This window comes from Scomber scombrus, chromosome 12 (genome assembly GCF_963691925.1).
Source record: "Scomber scombrus chromosome 12, fScoSco1.1, whole genome shotgun sequence".
In the NCBI taxonomy this organism is placed as follows: domain Eukaryota; kingdom Metazoa; phylum Chordata; class Actinopteri; order Scombriformes; family Scombridae; genus Scomber; species Scomber scombrus.
In genome coordinates, this window is record NC_084981.1 from 20356642 (window position 1) to 20376260 (window position 19619).

Genomic DNA, 19619 nt, shown 5'->3' on the forward strand with positions numbered 1-19619 from the left:
CAATTAAATGTGTTTTAACCAAACAGACCCAGTGAGATTTGTTGTAAAATTTCTGTCGAGGCTAATCTGGCAAATTTAAGATTAAAAAGAAAATAAATGTCGACAGGCGACAGTCTGTCCTCAGCTTTTTATCTGTGTACTAATGTTTCTGTTTCATGTCTCAAATAAGGTCTAACTTTTTGTTTAGTACAACAGTACAGTAATATTACCAAGCTGAAATGTTGAGTCAGTCTGGTATTTAGTTGACAGGAAATGAAGCAAGTGTTTTAATAAGCAGTTGATCTTTTGAGTCATTTTTCAAACAAAAATGTCAAACATTTCATGGTCCTAAATGAGGATTTGCTGCTTCTCTGTTTGATATAATTGCTGCATTTTTCTTGTGACCAACACTGAGATGGTGTCATGCGTCCCTTCATTATTCAGTCACATGCAGCAGCACAAAGATCAGCTGACAGTTTGTAATAAACCTTTCAGAGAATTAAGCCAGCAGCTCTTTGTATCACCTGATGAAGCTTCTGTGTCCAGATGTTTCATATCAAATATTTCTTCAGTGCCAGATCACGCCCGACCTCATCAGGTGCTGAAATGTTGAGTGGTGTGTTACAACAAATGACCAACAGGGGGAGCCAGATTCTTAAAAATACACTTTTTTACCACAAATGTTTCAAGCTGCAATACGGTTAAGTAACATTTCAGTCGTCCATGCCAACCACAACACACAGTATGGAAGAACAGACCAACGTTGTGCTTTTAAACAGGCGGTTAGGATGTATACAGGTAACATGAATAATATCGTGAACTAAAGCAGACTTAAAAACAAAAAACCAATAGGCCACAAATATGCAACTAAACAAAAATATAACACTGATAGGCAGGTGGCCTTTTAAAACCCTCATTCATAAAAACAAACTGATTTAAGTTTGGAAAAACTACTACTACCATAAACTACTTCTGATATAAAACTGAGCTTCCATGAGAATACGTCTGATGAGAAATGGCACCAGCTCAAAGACAGCTGGAGAGTGAGATTTTTTAAAAAGAAAAAAAATCTCACTACTGACAGCTGCTTTTTTTTTGTTATCAGGACGACACAGTAACATAAAAGCCCCCAAATGTGGGCTGAGGATGTAGACCCAAGCGTGTACAACTTTATCTAAAACTACCAGACGGACAAACATCACTCTCTAAGACAGTTAGTATTGAGCAGGAAGGTTTCCAAGCCTACATTTATAGATTAAACCCCTGGTTTCAGGATTTTAGGCCCAATCCGGCCTTTCTTACATTCTTCGAGATATCACAGATTTGTTGTGAGGAAGCCACAGAAGTGGCCCGAGTCAACGCTGGAAGCAGAGTGAAGGAACAAAGCAGATTTTTTTTTTTTTTTTTTACACAGTAGCTGTTTGCTGAGTCATGACCTCCCTTCAAAGTTCATCAGTTTCCCATGTCTTTGTGTATTTGGCTTGATCGGAGTTTTAAAAAAAAAAGCTGCAACAGTTCACGGTGACATAACGCTCGTGAATCCAAGTCGAGGATTTTTCATTCATCTTAAAAAAAAAAAAGTTGACAGTTTATAAGTTGATGATTTAAATGTAACAGTGAATGTGGACGAGTCAAACACAGCATCTGAGAGCCTCATTTATAAAAACAATGTCAAGACTTTATATACAAACCAATTTCTTGTGATTTCTATGAATGTGACTAACAGAAAGTGAAAGAACTCTATAAGACTAAAGAAATTACACAATCTAACATTTTTTGATTGTTTTTTTAGAAGTGTAAAAAAATGTTTTATGAATGAGGCTCTGGGAGGCTTCTTTAACGCTGCCTGGACTAGATTTGCCGGTTTTGTGATATCTGGGAAAATTTCAAAGTACACAGAACCACAAAGGTTTTCTGCCATTTTCTACATGACAAGTGAGGAGCCCACCACTGATTTTCTTTTTAACAACTTTTGGTTTTGATTCACTTGATGAGCAGCTCTGCTCTTATATTTATCTCAGAGAAATAACCGGTTTGACCGATGACGTAGAGTGTAATGACCACCCCCGAAACAGAAGAGGCACACACGTTTGTGCTGCCGAGTTTGGAGGGAAAAGTTTTCATTAAAATGTTTTCAGCTTATATTGTTGCCATGGTGACGAATGAGGAATCGCTACTTCTGACAGACCGAGGTTGAGATCTCTAATCGGCTGTGCCGTCTCGTACTTTCAGTCGGTGGCTAGTCCAGTTTTTCAGAGGTCCTCCCATGAAGGTGGTGACTGGGAGAGATGGAGGGCGTGGTGGTCTAATCTACGTCTACTGGAGGATCCGCTGGAGATTTTAGATCATGGCCCGGAAAGCAAATGAGACTGCAGCGCCCAGAGCCAAGCCGAGGGACAGGAAGAACGCCATGATGGCCCCCGCCGTCTCGGCCTCATGCGGCGGCACCTTCCTGTACGGAGACAACAGAGGGACAAAATTCATTAGGAATGAGTACTTCACCTTTAATATGATGTTTATGTTCAAATAAAGGAATAGTTCAACGTGAGGCTTTCTTGATGCGAGTTAGGGGAGACGACGGACCTCAGTCTCGTGTTTTAGTGTAGTTTCACATAAAGACTAGAAATGGCAAAACCATTAGCCTGGCTCCGTTTAAAGCTAATAAAATCTGCATCTGCCTGCACATCTACAGCTTACTGACATGTATCTAATTTGTAAAAACATGAACTTTTGATTTTATGGATGGAACGATTTCTTGGCCAGCAGTAAAGACTTCATGTCATCACCACGAGGTTGCCATAAACCAGCAGGGATGTTAGAAATGTTGCTCCTAGCCAAGAAATTGTTCTGCACATAGTCTGAGAATTGTCGTTTGAGAATTAGAGGTGTTGGTCGACAGATTTTGGTTTAACCTTTGAACAGAGACAGGCTAGCCGATTCCCTGCTAAGCTAAACTAATTCCCAACTTGACTCCAGTGTTATACTTTATGTGCAGATATGACAGTTCTTGGAATGAAAACAAATGAATTATATTACCTGAAATGCTGAAATACACCTTTAAAAAACTTAAATCCCGAGAGATTCACATTGTTATCCGTCAAAACTAACAGGTGTCAGTCCTACATGTCTTTTCTATGAGAGCACAGTGTGTATGTATGAATTCCTTACTTGGGTCCAAAACACATGCAGAGGCTGGCCAGGTATCCGTTGGTGAAGGAGAAGAAGATCATGAAGATGATGTACCACGCGTCGTGGTGGAACAGCACAGGGAGGTAGTGACGAGGCTGCACGTTACACAGCATGAACAGAGGGATGAAGATGACACGCAGGAGCACCAGGACAGGAAGCCACATACTGTCCTTATTGGGCTGAAGAGAGAGAGAGAGAGAGAGAGAGAGAGAGAGAGAGAGAGAGAGAGAGAGACAAGATGACATCAACCACACGCACGTCAATCAGCAGTAACACTCAAACATCTGGATTTCCTTTTTTCTTTTTTACAATGTTTGAGATTTATGAGCTATAAACTGTATACTTGATTTCAAATTCAATGAGTTCAGTGACAAAATCTTAAAGCGATCCAGCGCAGGAGACATCAGGACAAACGAGAAGTTGCTTAAAGACACAGAAGACCATCAAACCTGAACTCAAGTTCATGAAGCACCTGAGTTGAAACTGTCAGCATCCTGATCAGTTTTATCTAATGATGATAAATGAACTCACATGGTCCCGCAGCACCTGACTGTTGTTATCAGCATTAATACCAGGACGCTCTGCTGAAGAAGGTTTTCAAACTTAATTATGCTGAGACTCTGACATTCCAGCGCAGGTCAGACTGGGTCTCTTAACTTTACTGTGTTTGTACAGAATGAAATGATTCAATTTGATTATTTCCTCTGGATCGGAGAAAATTAGACTCATTTGTTAACTAGTTGTTTGTGGACAAAGTGAATTTATGCTCTGCGAGGAAAGAACCTGACATTTAAAATGCAAAATCTGAAGGAGACGACGTTACTCATCTGATCCTTGAACGCAAGAGTCTGACCGAAAACGCACTTAAGTCAACCTCATGAGTTACCCAGACGTCTGGGGAAAAAATGAACCTAAAATAATCCATTGAAGCTTGTAGCAGAGTGGAAATTGGCCAGAAATTGAATTGAATCCGACAGTAGGACATGAAGCTCAGATGTGCGGTAGAGCTTGTCAGTGTTCAGTCAGCTCCCCTCATTCATCTAGATGTAAAAATACTTTAAGAGATGAGGGAGCAAGCCCTAAAAAAACATCTGTCACTCCTCTGACTCTCAACGCCCCCGAAACCACTTCCTCCACACGGCACTCTCTCCCCCACACGTCTCCGTCCAAAACAAACCTCTGTTCTTAGCAACAAAACGCGACTCAACTGCTCCATGTTTTTCCACCATTCCCCCTCATGACTCAGTGATTTATTCACGTGTAAACATTTCATGTAACCATAATAGCCAAAGTGTGTCTGTTGTTCACAGAGCCAGAAAACAGCAGATGACAATAAATATTTGGACGTGGTCATTTAAAATAGACTCTATAAAGGCAAAAAGTGTTTATAAACAGCTGCTCTGGATGTTAATACGGCTGGGTGAAGATCACAGTTGAAGCGCAGGTCACTGTCATTACTGATCAAACCAATAGTTCCATCAGAGTTTAAATTTATAATAAGCTCTAAAAGTCTTTTACAAGAATTGTCAAAAGCTTCAGTCTGGTCTTCAGAGCCTCATCCAGATCTCTGCACACCTGGAGCGTGTTTCATGGGGTCTGATCAACTACTGAACAGCTCAAATCTGAGGCTCGACCAGGCTTTTTAGTCTCACGATGTTCAGTCCTGTTATTAAGACGTGTCATTTATGTTTCAGCTCCAGCGTCTTGTTACTGACCCACATGCAGACGGCTGTTAGACTCCTGCCAGCCCAGTCCATCACGTTGAAGAGGAGGAAACATGACACAGGGATGAAGTAAGTATCTGAAACAAGATCAAAACAAACAGAGCTGTTGTTAACAACGACAGGACTCCAGATGGGTTCTCCTAACAAAAAAAGCTACACTCGAGTATTTAGGATTCCCCCCTCTGAGGGCTTAAAAGGTGGAGCCGACCATGTTTGTGGCTTTCTGTTTGGTGGAGGACGGCAGCTGTTAGTTGGCAGCTTAGATTCACAGCAGTGTATCATGGCTGCTGTCACAGGATACAAAGTATAAAACCATACTGAGCAACATAGAAAACTTTTTATACATTTTTATACTTTGTTTGCTGTGATTCTGGGTCGTGGGAATCCAAACTGACAACAGCTTCACTCCTCTATGAAAGAGAAAGCTGCAAACTTTAGTTAGTATTGTTACAGATATTGTATTTGCTTAAAAGACAAACACTCCTTTCAGGATTTTTACGGGTTTCTTTCATGCTCATTTTTAACTACACAGATCTACTTTGAAAGCAACAATTAAATCCAAGTAAATGTATGTGATGAGAAGGTAAAATAAGTGGTGATACTGGTAGTGCAAAATACTTTTATTTAACTTTTACTAATATGAATTAAAAGCCTACTTTAAACAGTATATTGGTTAATCATCAAACTGTTTTACCACACAGCGAGACAGTTGGAGACAGTGATTTTCATTTTTTTGTGATGAATCATAAATAATTATAACAACAAAGCTCCCAATTGTCTGATGTTGGGAGCTAAGCATTTCCTTCCAGGCCACTATCCTCTCATCAAGAAAAAAAAGAAGTTTTAATATTAGAATTAATGTTTAAATAGACTTTTTTAGAAACACAGCAGATGTTCAGTAAAACATCAGTAATCCTGCCAACAGAGATTACTAATGTTACTTGTTTGGAGATGTTGGAGATGGTGACTCACCCCAGGCGCCTTCATTTGCTACTGTCGACTTGACTTCAACAGTCACGGCCGGGAATGTTCCAATGGTGACGGTGAAGATGAAGCACACTGACAGAGCCATCACCCAGATCTGATTAGAGAGCACCAGACAAACATAATCAATATTATGTAACCAGTTTAATCTGTCAGGAGGAAGGTGGAAAACGCACAAGAAAAGGTCACTTGAATGGAAAAAAGGTTATCTCGGACTACAGGTGGTAAGTTTGACGTGATTGGATGACAGGATGCACACATCTAGAGTTAAAACTCTTGACATTAAGTGTCATATTGTAAGTTTAGTTTAGGGTCAAAGGTGTCTTGTTTCCATATTTTTACACTGAATCTGAGACTGAGAGGGTTGTTGGGTTGCTTAAAAAACACGTGATGCTTTATGGTTTAGGATTTGGGAATTTTTGGGGACGTACAGCTTCTGTTATGTCACAATTTACGACAAACAAACAAAATTTGTTAGAAAATGAATAATCTCAACATTTATTCATATGTTTTTATATGTTACATTTCACCTGTTTGAAGATGTTCACCACAGACACGCTGGGTTTGGGTTCTTCCTCCATCAGATTCATCACCGGCCGCTTCTCTGCTGGACTTTCTGAGAAACAAGCAAGCACCTCTATCATTATGTCGGTCAAGTGACGCGTGGAGTAAAGACAATCTATCCCATATCTGCGAGGGTGTAAACACAAGATCTCTATTGTTAGGTAACCCAAGGTTCCCATTACGCTCTCACACACTAGTAATTAACACCACGGACTCGCTGCGGTCACAGTGAAGTCGTCACCGCAACTTAAACTGAAACAATCCCTCTTAGTGGGTTTGGTTTCTGTGGTCAATGTGTAGTAAAGACAAAAATCCTTTGGGCGTCCAGGAGACAAGACTTTACAGTGACCCAAAACATTCCAGCGGGCACGATATTTGTTTTCGTGAAAGAATAAATGATCCTGATCCTCTTACTGTTGCAAAGTTTTAGTTCAGTGCTTCTGAAATCAGATCAGCAGCACCAGCGCTAACATGACATAACATCTCTCATGCATCTCTCATTAAATCAAAGTTACAAATGATGATGATTTTAGGAACAAATGTGCTTGTTTGCTTGACCAAAATATTTTCCAAAAATGGTCATGTGTCCACAGCTCCAACTTCAGTACTATTTTTTTGTAAACTGAAACTGAATATCTGTGCAGGTCTGTTTGCTTTTTTACCTTTTTTGAGCAAGTCCATTTTGTTCTCCTCATCAGCGGAGGGTCTGGACCCATTACTGTCTATATAGTACTGGAAAAACTCCTGTTGATGACAATAACCATAATGAGACACTGAGCTGAGCCAGGAGAGAAAAGATAAATACATGAAGGAGTTGCTGTGAAATCTCACTGGAAGACAAAATAAAAACATTGAATTTCATTTCCTAACTAAAATCACTTATCTATGACCTCAAGTCTAAAACATGCTCTCCAAAAAGTATATACAAATAAAAGTGGAGCACTTCTGAAAATGGTAAAACAAATAACAATGACAAAAAGACCAGAATAAAGCAAAGTCTGTAATACATATTGTTGTGTTTAATTTAGAGAATAGGTGGCCTTACCATCCTAGGCAGAGCGAGGTAGGACATTATGGCCACGAGAACAACAACACAGGCTGTGATGAAGTAACCAAAAGCACTGTCCTGCAGGGCCGACCCGCCTACACACAGAGACAAGAAAGAATGAGAATATATATCATCATGTTTTACTACTGCAGGCATTAATTAAACTCTACAGTCATTCTTGCAAGCAAAAATCAGCTTGTGTGTCCTTCAGTCAGTATTGTTCTTTTCAACAGTCTAATCCACAGTCTCAAAACTAGGCCCCTTTTACACAGCATGTTCAAGGCGAGAATGCTGTGCCTTTATTCCGCCTCGCTGCTCTGTATAAAAAGTGCAGACAGAGAGCGGAGGGGCAGAGCTGCTCTGCCAATAATCCGACTACAGAGGTAGTCACAGAGTCAGAGCGACATCTGTGCAAAAGGGACAGCCGACATGGCGGGACAGTGAACTGATGTTGTTGTGTTAAACATGACGCCGGCACGCCATGTTAAGCACGGCTTCATGTCTACATTGTACAGTTCAGTGTAAAAAAACAAACAAAGGCAGTTTAGTGACAGATCTTCTTTAATAATGCAGGATCTCTGTATAAAAGTCTTAAAAATAAGCAAACATTTTGAATACATGCTGCAACATCTCCTGTGAAAAGATCCTGTCTGCATAAAAAAATGATCACAGTAACACTAACCCTGAAGAAGAACATCTCTGAATATGTTGTCAGTTCCCATGGCAACATATATAATACCAGTCAAAGGTTTGGACACCCTTTCTCATTTAAGTGAATGGGAATGTTTGACCAAACGTTTGACTGTGGCACTGTAAACTGAAGTCAATGTTGAGTTTAGGAAATCAAACACGTCCAGTAATTCACCCTCGCAGCCTAATCAATTAATGTAGCTGACTCACTTGGACTGAGAATCAGTTTGACAAAGTTGGTGCAGCCAGCCATAGTTGGAAGAACTAAGCAAACAAACTGTGTTACGCACAAAACTCTGGCAGGAAACAGTCCTGTGTGCCAAAACGACTTCCAGGCAACTAATTTTGTATTCGTAACAACTCTGTCGAGGAAACCAAAGTCAAAAAACATCTTGCTTAATTTCATTCATTTGGCCGGCCTCAATCAAAACATAATTTACCACTGAAACTGAACCATATTTGTGTGAGAATGCCTGTCGTAATCTTTCAACAAACAGCGAATCTACTGAAAAAATACACTACAAAGTTTAACTTTCCACAGCACTGGTTGGTTATTTTGTCCGCTGCCTGCACATGCAGCATTGTTATAATGGAAGAGTGTACTTGTGGTTTGTGTGTGAGACGTACTGGCCAGAGCGCAGATCATGGAGAAAGCAGCGAAGGTGCCGGCGAGTCCCTGTCCGCTCATGATTGGAGTGGTGTAGGAGGCAGGCAGGATCCCCGCCAACCCGAACAGACTTCCCTGAAGAATCGCCCCGAATGCTGAGGAGAAAGAGAGAAAAACAATATGAGGATATTTAGGGATCAGATTTTTTAAACCAGTGTCACCGTGACCCAGAAAAACGTTGTCCCACAGCAGCAGGAAAACTGCAGCCTGGTCAAACAGGCCTCAAACAGGGCAACATGACACCCTTTGCGAAAACAACATGGACAAACAAAGTGCTTTACATAACCATTACACAACTATTATTTTCATTACTTTAGCTTGTCAATACAAACTGCACCCACACAAGTGGATTATAGCAGTTTATGCAGCAACTTTGGAATTAAATTAGCTGTAGAAATTGCGCAATGCGTGACCACTATGAGGAATGTGCAGACGTCGATATCAAAGCTTCGAGGTCACGATGTCCTCCACTCTAAATCAAACATGATGGGCTGTTCCTCATGAGGACCTGGGGGTCAGGACTGGCCCAACAGGGGTAAGTAAGGGGGTGAGCTTATCCCTGCTGCTCAGTGAGTTATAGTAAATAAACAAACGCAGTGAGATTATAGTATGTGTTCAAAAGCTCAGTATGGTATGAGGGAATGTGTGTGTGTGTGTGTGTGTGTGTGTGTGTGTGTGTGTGTGTGTGTGTGTGTGTGTGTGTGTGTGTGTGTGTGTGTGTGTGTGTCTCTATGAACAAGGATTTTTCCACAACACGCCGGATTCAGATGATTTTGGGTCAAAGAGGGAGAAGACATGTGGAAATAATCATTTGCATGAGTTCGGTGTGGAAACGAGAACAGAGAAGTCATCTTCCTTCAAAGCTATTTAGCTAAATTGATAAAAAGTGCTGCAAAAAAAAAAAACGCGGGGGAGGGGGGGGGGGGGGGCTGAACCTATCCTGTGCATTGCTTCTGCAGCTTCTGTGTCAACTAAAAAGTTTAATACTTGAGGCATCATGCAGTCTGCTTTAAGAATGGTTTTAATATCATTTTGCTATGTGACTTTCATTGGTTTGATCCGGGTTGAAGCTTTTTCCAACCAATCAGAGGGCAGGGAGACTTTCCCTGCAGTCACAACTGAAGAATAAGGACTGCAACTAACCAATTAATCAGGTGATTATTTTTTCAATTAATCGGTTAATTGTTTTGTGTATGAAATGTCATGAAAGTGAAAAAATGCCTATCACAACTTCTTCGCTACCAGAAGAACATCTTCAAATGTCTATGTACAATCAAAAGTAGAAAACTCAAAGCGAAGCAGCAAATACTCTCATTTTAGATGCTGAAATCTGATCATGTCAGCATTTTTTAACCATTTTTGCTTGAAAAATGCTGCGCAAATAATTGACAACTGCTTTGATCATCGATAAATCATTTTTGTCGATCAACTAATTGATTAATCGATTTCAAATTTCATCTCTAATCTATTCATAGTTAAGTATTGTAAACTCACAATTGATGCAGATAATTTTGAACATGGTGAGGGTGAAGAAGGGTAGCGGGGCGATGTCCACCTTGACGAGCACGGCAGTCAACAAGAAAACCACCAGGATGACCGCCAGGCTGCCGGTGATCCGCAGCTTCTGAGAAATCCTGAAGAGACACAAAGTGAAGACGTAAAGAGTAAACTAAGAACCAACACAAGCCACTAGTCAAGATAATAAACCATACCCATTTTAAAAAGTAAATAAGGAAAGAGTAACGAAATATTTGGTGATGTTTATTAAATCAAATATGAGAGATGTGAGAGAGAGGGAATATGGAAGAGTAAATACTGTTCAGTCATTGTTGAAGAGAAGTGAACTAATAATTGTCCAATTACAACAGAGTAAGGGTCATTGCTATTCTTAGGTAGCAGATATCCTCCCAGTAGTATGTACTAAAGGTCAATTCACAATTTGTTCATCAAAATATGTAAACATGTTGGAGAGAAAACGGTGTAGGAAAATAGACAAAATTCAGCAAAAGTAAAGCAAGTAAAGAAAATAGGGACAGCGAGAAAAAAGGAACAGAAGAGAAGATAAACAGAAGTAAAGAAGAAGATTGAAGGGGGGGGCAGAAAACATAAATAGCATTCCTCTGTGTGTTGTTGCAGGGAAAGAGTTCGCCTTGGTCTGGGTCCACCCCAGATCTTTCAATCCGGCTGTGATTAAAGCAAACATACTGGAGGTATAACAGGATCATGTTACCCTTAGTGGCATGTGGTGACCAAGAGGTACCAATAAGCAAGAGAAGAAGTGGAGGGCACAGGTGCAGTATTTGCCTCAAAAAAGGTGATATTTTGCAATCATAGAGTAAGTATGTTTAAGTCATACTTAAACATACAAGTTATCTCTTTCTTTAGGTGAAGAATGAGGTTTCTTTAGGTTCTTTTTTACTTGCTATATACCTCTGGTGTATGAAAGAGTTGAGGCACGTGAAAATGAGCAGAGGCACCATGGCGCAGAGTGTCATCACGTTGTTGAACTTGGACTCCAGGACATTACGATCCTCCGCGGTCCCGTTACCCGTCTGATTGGAGGTGGGCAGGTCCTTCAGCCTACTGGTGAAGTACTAAGGAGGGAGGATGGAGGAATGTTCATTTAACACGATGCTTATATGGGTTTGTTTTTTTTCACATCAGTCTTTCACAGTAACACCACAAGTTAATAGCTGTAAGAGGCACACAGTTTGAAACACGACCAAAGTCACTCTAACATTATAACGACAGTTAACACTAGTTAGTTTTTTTTTAGTCACAGTTTTTCGTCTGTCTTAAAACAACAGTCAGGTGTCCATTTGAACATCACTTCACTGTAATTATACCTCCTGTTAAAAAATTCCCTTCAAATGGTCTTTCAATGTAAGTGATGGAGGCCAAAATCCACAGTGTGTCCACACAATTGTTTAAAGGTTTATCTGAAGCTGATATGAGGTTTAGCCATATTAAGTGGATATCAGTCACCTCTGCAGTCTGTTTAGCATCAAATTCTCTCTTTGTGTTTCCCTGCTGAGCTGCGGTGGATGTCTAGTTATAACAAATGGGACTTTGGCACTAAAAAGACTGTAAGGTTGAAAGATACCTACTTGATTTGACTCAAGTGTCAGATTGTCTTTAGATAAATCTTGAAAACATTTTTGCACAGAAGGGGGAATGTGGATTTTGGCCCCCATCGTATATATTATTGCAACTGAATATACTGTCAGCCAATTAACAGCTCAAAAGGAGCTGTGCCAAAAGGCTGATTCTGAGAGGCGTTTCTAATTGTCTGTTTTCTATCAGTGAGTTACAATAAATATTAGAAAACCCCCCCCAAACATTTCTCTAAAACAGTTTCAACAAATAAACATCATATTATGGAAATAACGCACTACGGTTTTGTTGTGAAATATGTACTTATTACTACCCTTGGACTGCCAACAGAAAAAAACAAAAGGGGAAAGTTATGTTCTGCTATCACTAAGGAGTTTTTTTCTGCTATTGATGAAATAATGTTTTATGTACCTCTCCCTATCTCTTGTCTTTGGGAGTGGGCGGTTTATCATTGCGGTAGTGTTTTGTTGCAAAATGTGTTGTGGTCGACAGAGGCAGCTAGCTGATATCTTCAGGGTGTTTCTACTCAGAAAGCACTGTTTTTGTTGTTGGTCGTTTGTTAATGTTAGCAGGAGAGAGCCAAAGCACTCAGGAGCACGCAAAAACGTCACATCCATTGGATTTTTGCGGAAAATCTGACCCGAGTACTTCACATAGGAATCAGTCCACGGGATGATATAACTGACAAAGTTGGGGAAGGTTTCATTTTTGAATTTCCGTTACAACCTCTTCACTCATTGGTTATAAAAATGATTAATAAATGTAAATGACTTCATAATTCTTACATACAAAACCTTTAAAGTTGGCTGGCAAGCTTTTCTTTGTCAAAGGGAAAAAATAACCCACTTAAGGAAGAAAGTTATTAGCTCTTCCCCCCTGAGGCTGTGTCCAAATGAACTCCCTCAGGATAATGAAACTAAAATTCCACATTTTAAGAAGTTAACTCCTTAAACCTCAAAAATAATGGCAGGGGATTAAAGAGGATATACCACTGCCATGGAAATCCATCTGACTGGAGGCAAGTCAGCCATTCTGAGTGAAACCAGGTGGTTTTTAGGAGGAAATGCAAACAAACAGTATTTCTTTTCTCTAACTTAGATGACCTTCCTCTAAGTAGGGGCCAACCTTTTAATTAGCTAATCACTAACCACCAGGCCACCAACAGGGCTCTTCTTATCACTTCCATCTGTCCTTTTTTTTTCCTTTTTTCTGAGATTAACCGCATTTGCCTGAAAATGTTCTCCCATCGAGGAGCTTACAACTGTCCTAAAAATACACTTCACTCACCATTGTTGCCGTCATAAAGAAATTCCACGGTAAGAGGGTTCCCAAGCCCAAGATGAAAAAAATGATCCACACTGCATTGTATCTGGGAAAGAGACAAAAGAAAGTTCACATGAAAGTACACATCAATGAAGTCATTCAACTTACTATCAATAAACAACTAAATCACACAACGGAAACTAAAACAGACACTGGAAACTAAATATTCAGAGTTTTTCTTACTTGTCCTGAGGCGCATTGATGGCTGTCATGGTTGTTTTTTAGGAAGTGGAAGCCAAGAGTTCAGTCAGGGTCTAATCAGGGTGGCACCAGGTCTGAAACACAAAGATAACAAACACATTTCCAAAACTTAGAGCTTACTAGCACATCATCAGCAGTCATCTGCACTTCTTTATTTAGATATTTTAATAAGCCAATGAATGTATGAGCCAACACTGCAATCTAATAATGGGCTGCAGAATGGTATCTTTACAGAAATAAGACAACTAACGTAAATCAGCTTAAACAAGCGTGTCAAGTTTAAAGTCAGCTAACCAAATTCAAAAGACTGCATGCAAAAAACACCTCTGCTTCTTGATGTTGATGCTGTGAAGGTTACAGAGTGACATTACAAGAATAATCGTTAAACATGGAATTCAAGGAAACTTTGCACCTTTTGTTGGTCAAGTTTCAGACAAGTCAAGACATCCTTCAAAAAGCTTACAATATGTATAGAGCATTTTCTTTTAAATACACACAAAAAACTGAAAATAACCATCTTTGTCCCCTTTAACCTTTAAAGAAAAACACTTTCATGAAACTTACTGAGAGCAGAATTCAAGCAGGTACAACAGACTCCTCTTTCCTCTGGTTAGAAGCAAAGGAGCTGTGCATGCTTCATTTTATACCATACAGAAGGTGGTTTGTAGGTGGACACCCAACTGTCTTGCTGCCTATTGGACCTGCCCCTCGTCTTTGCATCTCAGCGTACAACCTCTACCCTCCCGCCTTCCTTCCTTCTTCCCTCTGCCTCAAACTCCCTTTTTCTCCACACGACCCAACCCTTATTACACATTTTTACATTTTACATTCCAAGCATATGTGACGCTCTTTAGCATATAGACATCAACTCCTACATGTCCATCATTCCAGGCAAACTGTAAACAGTGAAAGGTCAGATCTTTCCTTGACGAGACTCCTATGAAAATGAAACAAGAAGCACAACACAAAAGAAAAACAGCTATAAGGAGAATTTGAGGGCTTGCTTTTTTTGTCATTTCTCCACCACACCTTTCCCTTATCAATATTTCACAAGTTTTAAAACCCCCATGTGTTCTGACTTTAAGTGCTGTCCTATTTTTAAATTTATCTACACGGTACCCCTTATTTCGCCCTCTGTTTCCCCTCCATGTTCCCCACTTTCTACCAATTTCTCACCTCATTTCATTCACTGTTCCTCTTCAGCACTTCTGTCATTACTATCTTTTTTTCATGTCTGTTGGGCTTTCTTTTTCTTCTATGCCCTTCATTTCATCTTTATGCTTAATGCTCTCTCTCCCTTGTTTCCTTGCATCTTTTTGACCGGATGTAATGGAAGATGTGCTCAGATAGCTGTGTGACACCTTCTCCAAACACAACTACTTTTCTCTGAGAAGTCTAGCTGCAAAAAAAAACCAACAGGGCAATTTGGCATCAAATCAAACTAAACAGCACAGGGCAAAGTTTAGGTTGTCTCAGTAAGTAAATGGATCATGAGCACTTAAATGCAGCAGCTCTGAATTCAATGTGCTGATCGACCAGCTGCTGATTAACAGCTACTTCCAGTGCTATTGATCAATGGCTTTGTGAGCGTTCCTGTTTTGTTTGCTCCCATTTCATCTTCATTTAATGTTATACACATGGAGGTTTTAAACGGTCTGCTATTCATATTGAAATGCATTTAACACAACACTGTTAGACCTCAAGAATGCACACCATGCATCGACCAGCAACAGATTACAACGCAGCCTTTTTAAGTGGTGACACTGTTAAAACACAACCCATTCATTAATTACGCTCAGTAAACATAAAACCAACGTCTATGACTTGATTTATTCACAGTTAAATACATTTTTGTTTAAGCTCTTCCATCTATTTTACTTGTTGCTGACAGACATGGTGAATCCCACGGTTAATCTGCTTGGTCATGAGTATGCTCTCAGTGAAGGACAGAGACTGCTCTATATACTCTATATGAAGGAAACTACACACACACACACACACACACACTATATAGCTCGCTGTGTGACACACATCTTAACTATAGTGAACTGATTGAGAAGAGTCTGAGTGGCATGTGAGATGGGACAAAAGCCCAACAGGCATGAGACTGTATGTGTCAAAAAACATTAAGTCTTAATATGTTTGCTTGCAGACATCCACCATGGGAGCAAGCTAGGATAAAAAACTAGAGAGCTCGGCCAACATAATAATATTAACAAATCACTCATACATAATGGTGCATATGTCAGCTGATACAGAACAAGAATTTCCAACAGAAAAGCAGATGAGATATATTTGAGATAATATAGAACTGTAGCTGTGTCGTAAATTGCATACTGAGTCTAAGCAGGCTTTGAGTATGTAGTGTATTCACATTTGGAAATGAGAAGATTGAATTAAGTACACTCAAAAAGTCACAATGCATACTTAAAAATCCTTGATTTTTGTACACTCTATTTCCACAATGGAAATAAAAAGGAGCAACTCACAGCTGGAAAAACTGAAAATATATGTGGTTTTTGGGACAATAAAACATGTTGTCGTCCCTTTGCGAATGTTTAATTGGCAGTGACATAAGCTGCAGTTTCATTAACATTTGACACCACACGTATTGTATCATTTCCTGTTGGGATAAAGTGGTAAAAGGATGTCGACTTCTTGTATACTAACTATAAAGCAGGGCTCAAAATTAGCATCAGCCACCTGCTGGTAAAATATGCAAGTGGCTGCAATATTTGCTTTACTAACCAGCCAAAAAAAAAACACAACAGTAATCTATTGAGTAGCTGGTAAAATTTGAGATTTCACTAAAAAGTTAATTGGGAACCGTGCTGTAAAGATTGATATACAGTAGCATATACAGTTATTATTTAAAACACACTGGCTCAGCCATGTCCCAGATTCCTGTGAAGTTTGCCTCTCTCAACCCAACGCATCATCAAAACGAGCCAGCTGGCACGAGTCACCCGGTTTTGAAACGCTGCCCACCACACACACACACACACTAGCACGGACACTTTGCAGTCTGTAGAGTGGTACAAAACTCCAGTTTGGCATCAGTCTGACACTTTAACTAGTTGGCCTCTCAGCGACATCCAACTCCAACAATAAGCACTCCAATGAAAGGGGATTTTAACGGGAGTGATGGTAATTTATTGTTTCCTCCTCTGATGTCAAGGTAAAAAATATAGTTCAAATCTTGCCAAACAGGGGCCGGTCACAATTGTGCCTAAAATTTTAAGTATGCAACTTGAAAACCTGGCCTGGTCACACCACCCTTTTCTCTCTCTCTCTCTCTCTCTCTTTAACAGCTTGCAAAATTTAAATTTCATGCCTGAGGTTTCTTCTCACAAGAAACTGTATTCATCAAGCGTCTGCTGGCCAGAACATGACTGACGGAAATAACACAAATAGACCACAAAAATCTGTTAATCCCTGACAGCACAGAAATGACGTGGAGGAGGAATTAAAAGAGCTATAAATGCTTTAAAATAGAATATAGCATAGTTATTTTGTGAAACAAAACAAGAACAGAAAGTGCACTTTTTGTGGAATGGAAAATGTTGAAATGGTCTTTTACGAAGAAATATGAATATTCAGAACTTAGATCATACTGTGTTATAAATAATAAAGTTGCTCCATTTGCTGTCCCATCAGGTCAGCAGACCAATCAATAACCAGATTATGATCAAAGGGGCATTGTAATCTGGTAAAAAACAACAACATAGGATACACCTGTGGTTCCCATAGATTTGGAAACGACATAAAGGGATTCAAACTTCCTCAATGGTGGCGGGCCTTAATGAGTTTCCAGGTTGAAAGCTCAAGGAAGACGGAGCGAGGACTGGAGGAAGCTTAATTAGCAGAATGGAGAACACCCCATGTGTAATAGAGGTAGCACATGTTTGTCTATCTGGTGCTGCTGCTCCCTTCAGACCAGCAGTGCCCAGCAGTGACACACTGAGTCCAGCTGAAATGACTAAATGAGAGAAAATAGGGGTAAAAAAAAAAAAGCCTATGTTTTTTTAAGTGTGACTTAATATCTCAAGCACGAGACTAAATCTTAACGGAAAAGGGCAGGAGTTGATTTTTCTTGTCTCACCAGCATACCTCCCTAACAGGGTCGCCTTTATTCCCAGGCGGACACACAGAGCAGTTTGATGCTGGTCATATGATGAAGCAGGAGGAAGAATAACCTACTTCCTCGAGGTCATTTCCCACAGCATATAGAAAAAAAAGTGAGCACACTTATCAAAGTGGTGACATTTGCTTTGCCCAGACTGAAATGGCATTCTTGCAATTAACCAGAGTAAATGGATAACAGGAGAGATTTATTCCTTTTTTTCCCACAATCAGGTGACATATTCAAAATGTATCTGAATAATAGCAACAACAGTGCCAGGCTTGAGTCGTAGAGCTCGGTATCAGTGAATCAAATATACGTGATGTCATTTGTCAACACTACAAATCTACAAAAATGTCCAAAAAACCTCAAAAATGTGCAGTACAACTTCAGCTATCACAGATTTAATTTCTCAACCCTGATGCTCAGGATCTTAAGAACTACACAACAGCTTCCCATTCAAGCAATCTAATAAGAGGTTATTTCACAAATGGGATAACAACAGTAAACTGGGGACAAGGGATATTAAATTAAAGTGCTGACAATCAGTCGATGGAAAGTATTGTTTGTCCTTTGTAAGCAAAACAGTATAAAATGTACTTCTATGAGTAAATACTGAACTTAAATCCAGTGTACATTGTTTATAAATTATCCTGCAGTTTCCTGCTATGTGCCCCTTTTGCAGTACAAACAGGATAATAATGTACTATTGCAGCACTCTTATGAACTGTGTGTGTGTGCCCCCCCTTCAGTGTTTAAACGCCACAAAAACATGTTTTCTCAAAATCTGCAGTCCTAAAATTGACCGAGGCGGTACACAGCACAGTACACTAAGATTATTTATTCGCACGGAGAAAACACAGCCAAACCCCAGATGTACTTAAATACTGTCACAATAATCCAACACAACATATAAAGTGCATAAATCATCAGTGAGGTTAAACTTAATGCTTGTTATTTAAATTGTAGAAAGAGGTATTTCTTTAAGTCACACTCCAACCAACCAGCTGTACTGCTGCATCGATCTCATCCAGCCTTGCTGCCAGTTAGAGGGCTGGAGTAGGAACAAGCTGTCAGTGGCCTGGATCAGATTAGATAAGATTCTTTATTAGTCCCATGATGGTGAAATGTACAGTGTTACAGGGAAAATAGAAGAAGCATCAACAAAAAAGACTAAAAAACAATAAATAATAAGTAATTAACCAATTTATTTAATTAGTAATTTGTCCAAGCAAAAGATGCAACATTTCATACTGCCAGGTGGTCAAATGTGAGAATTTGCTAAACTTTTGATGGTCAGACAGTCATCAAACTGACTTTTTCCTCTAAATACTATCAGATGATCAGAAAAATGACTGTCGAAACAATTATTTTAAAAAAGGCTTTCTGTACAATACTCAAAACCATCAGTGATGATTCATGTGCTCTTCACATCCGTGCATGAAGTTTCCAGTTTCACTCTGACACACACACACACACGCACACATAAAACGCAGCTTGCTCAACAGCCTCGCCCGACAGCATCCAAGAATACTTTACAGTTACGTTGCAGCACATTGACTTTTACTATCTCGATTCCAATTTCACGCCGTGTTTCTTCCTGCTCTTCTTTCAAGGACGTTATTATCGATTCTGTTCTGCCAGAAGAAGAAAGATCAAACAGTTCAGTACACGATCAGACAAACTGGGGGGGGGGGGGGGGGGGGGGGGAGGAGGAACATGAGGGTGACAGCAGTCAAAAACTACCATTTTACAATATGGCTTGTCTGTTTTTGAATAATAAAGAGAGAATAATGAGTAATTTATGCTTCACCTCCAGTGCAGACACCTGTAAGTTCAGCACAGGATTTAAGCCATTGCTGTCATAGCAACAAGCAACAACATCACAATACTCAACATTATGCATTTATTACATGTTCAAACTAATCATGTTCGCTCTATTTCATTCACTTTGTGATACAACGATAGGAAGAACCAGCTTCTGAAAAGGAGACAATTATTGGGAAGTGTAAT

The 19619-nt window shown here is 39.8% G+C and overlaps 1 protein-coding gene across 2 annotated transcripts in view; it reads right to left on the reverse strand.

Annotated features, from left to right (window-relative positions):
* Positions 1-201: 201 nt before the first annotated feature.
* The window catches only part of LOC133991594 (equilibrative nucleoside transporter 1-like), a 37839-nt gene continuing 18421 nt past the window's right edge, over positions 202-19619 (reverse strand). Inside the window, exons 1-13 of one of the 2 annotated variants that reach the window (XM_062430052.1) lie at positions 14048-14096; positions 13466-13557; positions 13247-13328; positions 11276-11439; positions 10340-10479; positions 8806-8940; positions 7486-7583; positions 7103-7184; positions 6407-6492; positions 5865-5973; positions 4884-4969; positions 3148-3347; positions 202-2431 (exon numbers count right to left, since the gene is read on the reverse strand). In XM_062430052.1, coding sequence (XP_062286036.1) covers positions 2320-2431; positions 3148-3347; positions 4884-4969; positions 5865-5973; positions 6407-6492; positions 7103-7184; positions 7486-7583; positions 8806-8940; positions 10340-10479; positions 11276-11439; positions 13247-13328; positions 13466-13494 — 1323 coding nt within the window. In that variant the 5' untranslated portion in view covers positions 13495-13557; positions 14048-14096 and the 3' untranslated portion in view covers positions 202-2319. Of the gene's footprint in view, positions 2432-3147; positions 3348-4883; positions 4970-5864; positions 5974-6406; positions 6493-7102; positions 7185-7485; positions 7584-8805; positions 8941-10339; positions 10480-11275; positions 11440-13246; positions 13329-13465; positions 13558-14047; positions 14097-19619 lie in introns of those variants that run through there. The other variant, XM_062430053.1, reaches the window with a different exon arrangement.